This window comes from Brachyhypopomus gauderio, chromosome 2, assembly GCF_052324685.1.
Source record: "Brachyhypopomus gauderio isolate BG-103 chromosome 2, BGAUD_0.2, whole genome shotgun sequence".
In the NCBI taxonomy this organism is placed as follows: domain Eukaryota; kingdom Metazoa; phylum Chordata; class Actinopteri; order Gymnotiformes; family Hypopomidae; genus Brachyhypopomus; species Brachyhypopomus gauderio.
Genome location: NC_135212.1, coordinates 43,604,761 through 43,609,894, shown reverse-complemented (window position 1 = coordinate 43,609,894; position 5,134 = coordinate 43,604,761). Strand labels below are relative to the sequence as shown.

General features: G+C 43.8%; 1 protein-coding gene across 2 annotated transcripts; it reads left to right on the top strand.

The window, feature by feature from the left end:
- The first annotated feature begins 321 nt into the window (after positions 1 to 321).
- On the top strand, positions 322 to 3,071 carry pmp22a (peripheral myelin protein 22a). 2 transcript variants are annotated; one of them, XM_076996774.1, is made up of 5 exons: positions 322 to 741; positions 1,523 to 1,612; positions 1,726 to 1,819; positions 1,966 to 2,106; positions 2,270 to 3,071. In XM_076996774.1, the coding sequence occupies exons 2-5, from the start codon at positions 1,535 to 1,537 to the stop codon at positions 2,428 to 2,430; spliced, it is 474 nt and encodes a 157-aa protein (XP_076852889.1). In that variant the 5' UTR covers positions 322 to 741; positions 1,523 to 1,534; the 3' UTR covers positions 2,431 to 3,071. The 2 variants fall into 2 exon arrangements, with proteins under 2 accessions (XP_076852889.1, XP_076852890.1); XM_076996775.1 differs by lacking the exon at positions 322 to 741 and adding an exon at positions 753 to 893.
- Positions 3,072 to 5,134: the final 2,063 nt, after the last annotated feature.

Sequence of the window (5,134 nt, the reverse complement as noted above, 5' to 3'; positions counted from 1 at the left end):
ATGTGGGAGACGTGTAGACAAAACTACTTTGTAACGGTTTGAGGCGAGGAAGGGTTGCGGTGAGAAAAAGCGCGTGGTTGGGTGAGACTTGTGCCTACCAGCTCTCGTGATGCTGCGTACGAGACGGCTGGCACGGTTTAAACTCGGTTGTCCTGCCCAGCTGCTGGAGTAAATAGGGGTGTTGTTACACACACCGGCATTCTGTGCATACCGCGGGGCCACTGGGAGGGGCGTCCGCGCGCTCACACGCTCACATAAGCACAAGCACGCGCACACGCGCACTCCGTCCCGCTAAATAACTGTGGGCAACATGGCGGGAAAGACTGTGGACGCGTAAAGCGAACACATAAAAAAACGTACTCCGTGAAAAACACTCAAGTCGAGTGACTGGCCGAGTATACTCCAGCAGATTCTGAATATACATCGGCTGGTGCTAGAGGAAGAAATAACAACATTAGAGGAGTAGATAGTAATGACTGTAAATGCAACAAAAAGCGTAATAATGTTGCTTTCGTTGCACGAGTATAGTGTGTAGTGTCAAAACATTGTAGTAGTCACGTAAGCGCGTGAGGACGGAGTAAAGGCTGGTGACGTAGCAGGGCGGTGTTCTCGCGGTGCTGCTACATCTGGAATACACAGCTCGTGTTGGGGGAATCTATAGTAGGAGCTCATAGTAAAGGGCGCTTGGCGTTTCCTCCTCTTCCCCGTTTCAAGGATTCTTTTCTAATCTCTCGCTTCCCTGTAAGTTGGATCTACACGAAGTTTTACAACTTGTATGAGTTACACTCGTATTTTAAGGATCTGCGTCTCTGGTGTTGCGCGTTTTTTTATCCGAAAGACTTTTTAACGTTGTGGCTTGTGCATTGATAACTGCCAGACCATCGCACGTTAAGGTGAACGTGACGAAACTTTAAAAACTTTTTTTCCCTTTACTCCGACCATATTTCGTATAGCCTGCATGGGAGTGGAAGTGTGTTGTGTAGCCTCAGATTGTGCCCGACTTGCTGGGCGTTTGGAAAACGAGGTCTGTGGTCTAACGGGTCTGGATGAAAACAAGCGAGGAGGGACTCTTGTGATGCGCCTCGTTTTCTTACGCAAAACCGCTTTTTGCTAACTACTTTTTTTAAACCGTCAAATAGCTATTATCTTTGTACAATATTATTATAAGTTCGAAAATATTTAAGTCTAAATCTGTTTACTGTAACAAAATTCAAAAAGTATTTAAGGCTAAACAAATACTCTATGCAAGTGGTAATTTTCTGAATGATCAGTACTGTAGGTATCAGGTCCACTTTTTCACTTCTTTTCCTTTATGTAATGTAAATTTACTGGGTGTTTATAATGGAAATACAAATTTCGTAAGCAAAGTAATAACTTTTTTATTGAAGTACACCGTGACAATAATTTGAAATGAGCGCGTCCTGGCGTCTAGAAGTTGAACTGCGTGTGAGCTGGAAAAGTCATTTCAAAAAGTGGGCGGTGGCTGAATGTGCGCGTGCGCCTGTGTTTCTGCCTCCTTCAGGTCGACATCACCATGCTGGCTGTTCTCGTTGGGATTGTAATTTTGCATATCATAGACCTAATTCTTCTCCTCATTTCCACATCTGCAAACGTGAGTTTGAACTTTTTCCACATTTCGTATTCTTAGATGAGCATAGTACAGATTTAGTTTGCACTTAAGAACTGTGAGCGGTGTCGTGGTACTGAGTTTTTCCTGTAACACAGGCCTGGAAAACATTCGAGGAGAGAAGTTATGATCTCTGGTATGACTGTCAGCCGGGCAATGATGGACACAGTTGCAACAGTGTCAACGACACAGGTAGGCCAGACACCTGCCCTCTCTCTGCACATATTCAGACACATGACTGCAAATGTAGGTGTGAATATATATATATATAATATCCAGTAATGTGTTTTGCAGCATGTGCAAAACATGAGCAGCTTTCTCCCTGTTTGTGATTGCAGACTGGCTGCAGGCCGTACAGGCGCTCATGGTCCTGGCCACACTGTTTTGCTCAATTGCTTTCATCATGTTCCTGTGCCAGCTGTTCACGTTGGCCAAGGGCGGACGATTCTTCTTCACGGCCGTCTTCCAGGTCCTCTCCTGTGAGTATGGCCTCTCGCTGCCATTGCTCTCCGGGGTGGGAACGTGGTTGAAACACGGGGGGCGTGGCCCCATCTCAAGGGCTCTTTTTTTTTGGCTGGTGTGAATGAAAAACCTCACTGTTCCACCCCCCCCCCCCAATCCCTCCCTCCCTCCCTCCCTCAGGTCTCTTCGTGATGAGTGCAGCAATTATCTACACTGTGATGAGTCCGGATAAGTCCGAATTGGGTGGCTCGTACGGCTATGCTTACGTGCTGGCCTGGCTGGCCTTCTCCCTGACTCTGCTCAGCGGGTTAATCTACATCGTCCTGAGGAAGAAAGAATGAGGGAGAGCCTGACAGAGGGATGCGCCCCACCCCACCCCACCACTGAGAATGAGGCTCCGCCCAAACGCTCAGACAGGCTCCTCCCTCTGGCCTGTGGATTAATACCAAACGTGAATAAGGACAGCAAAAGAAGAACCAACGTGGTGACTAAAAGATGATGCGCTTCGCCGTCTCTGGCTTGTGGCCTTATTCATGTCACTTACACACAGCTTTTGTAAATACAAATGTTGAAAACCTTGTCGATGAAGGATATTGCATATTGAGGCTGACCACAAAGGAGATAAATGGAGGAATATACATCTTTTACGCTTGTGTTGTTTGTTTTACCCGATATTAAGCATCTCGTATGTAATAGAAGTACGCTCTGAAAGGAAACTGACTTGAAATTGTACTTTTCTTTTTGTGGTAAACCAAAAAGAATGGTTATATAGTGTTTTCATTTTTTCAAATTTGTGAAATGGTGCTGTTTTTTTCACTATACGTAATAGCTAGACGTACATATAGGCTCAAAATGTGTTTTAAATTGAGCAGAAACAATTTACATAGTGTCTTGTACTTCTGCCCAAATATCTCTTTTGAAGTTAAACTTTTCTTTCTGTATTCCTTTTTAATAAGTCAAAAATAAATAGTCTCTAATTTTCTGTCTTCACTTGCAATAATTTATTTGGCCACCAGAGAGAGTTGAAATATCAAACAGTGCAGTTCTGTCTGAGTGTTTAGCAGCTGCAGTGTGTTGCCTCCCTATCTGAGGTGACCGTTAGGCCAAGTTTGCTACGGTAAATAAGTTTCTGGCAAATGACTGAGACCCCTCCCCTGGAAGGCTAAAGAGAATTAAGTAATCTTTTAATGTCTTTATCATGTGAGGAGGATGAAGCCACATGTTCCATCTGAAGCTCCCTATGGAATGTTCTAGAGAAGATCCCATGGTCCTGGAGACAGCAGTGCTGTTCTTTAGACATATACTGGGCAAATGGGAAGGTCTTTAGCAGCATTTCTGCACCCACGGTGTCTAAAGTAATGAGACGTGTTGGTGTACAGAATTACATACTGTGTGATCTAATGGCAGCTAATATCAAACCTTCTCAGTTAGGTGTAAACAACAAACCACACCCACCCCCAAACATCAGGCCAGGCTGGTCAAGATACACCAGGTCAAACCAACAGTCTAGCCAGTCTCTACACACTTTATAACGCATATATAACAGTAATTGAAGGAATAAAGAGAAACTGTGTGAGACACCAGGATGGTAGAACTTAGTTCATGATCCAGCAGCTAGTTATATTACTGCACACATAACTTCTCCTTCACTGCTATTCAGTTTTTCTCTTTATTTCATTATGCAATCGGACATTTCAGAGAAGAGTGACTCCAGCATCGCTCCCGATAGCAAGTGACCTTAAATGTTCTCGACTCATTGCATAAGATGTGCAGATCCAAGATCACACAACTCTGAAGCACGAAGAAACGCATGTGCTTGGAAATTAATGCTGCCAGTTCAGATTATATCTACTTTCACATCTGTTTGTGCTAAGGCTCCAAGTCACTTTTCACTTGAGATAAAATTTCACTCTAATCTGTATATTATCCTTTCTGTCAACACTTTTTAGCTGTTAAGCTTATCATCCATCAACATGCACTAAACATGTAATCTTTAATCCATATTAAGCCATTCATCTCATATACGGTCCTGTGTATTATGAACTGCTCTATAGATTTGTATAGCTTAATAGCAATGTATAATAGTAATGGGTTTTATAGCAAGTGTTTTGCCTCACTGCACAGCTGTGTGTTTATTACAGGGGTTGGACAATGAAACTGAAACACCTGGTTTTAGACCACAATAATTTATTAGTATGATGTAGTGCCTCCTTTTGCAGCCAATACAGCGTCAGTTCATCTTGGGAATTACATATACAAGTCCTGCACAGTGGTCAGAGGGATTTTAAGCCATTCTTCTTGCATCACTACGTGATGCTGGTGGAGGAAAACGTTTCCTGACTTGCTCCTCCAAAACACTCTCCAAGTGGCTCAATAATATTTAGATCTGGTGACTGTGCAGGCCATGGGAGATGTTCAACTTCACTTCATGTTCATCAAACCAATCTTTCACCCGTCTTGCTGTGTGTATAGGTGCACTGTCATCCTGATACACGGCACCGCCTTCAGGATTCAATGTTTGAACCATTGGATGCACATGGTCCTCCAGTATTGGGCCAAGGGAATGCAACCCAAGATTTGCGCTCCTTGCACCATTGAAACCGACGTTTGGCATTGACGCGAGTAACCAAAGGTTTGGCTATAGCAGCCCGGCCGTGTATATTGACCATCAGGAGCTCCACAGGGTCAATATACAGTTTTGGTGGAAACAGGAGAGTTGAGGTGCACATTTAACTCTGCCGTGATTTTATGTTTTTTGTATAAAATCTGGGTTAGCACCCGAACATCCCTTTCAGACAGCTTCCTCTTGCGTCCACAGTTAATCCTGTTGGATGTGGTTAGTTCTTCTGACATTACCCTGGACACCGTGGCTCTTGATACATCACAAAGACTTGCTATCTTGGTCACAGATGCACCAGCAAGACGTGCACCAACAATTTGTCCTCTATTGAACTCTGGTATGTGACCCATAATGTTGTGTGCATTGCAATATTTTGAGCAAAACTGTGCTCTTACCCTGCTAATTGAACCTTCACACTCTACTCT

Coding starts and splice junctions, on each gene's coding strand:
- pmp22a (XM_076996774.1), top strand. CDS start 1,535: ATGCTGGCTGTTCTCGTTGGGATTGTAATTTTGCATATCATAGACCTA. Junction 1,613..1,725: donor TCATTTCCACATCTGCAAAC/GTGAGTTTGAAC, acceptor CCTGTAACACAG/GCCTGGAAAACATTCGAGGA. Junction 2,107..2,269: donor CGTCTTCCAGGTCCTCTCCT/GTGAGTATGGCC, acceptor TCCCTCCCTCAG/GTCTCTTCGTGATGAGTGCA.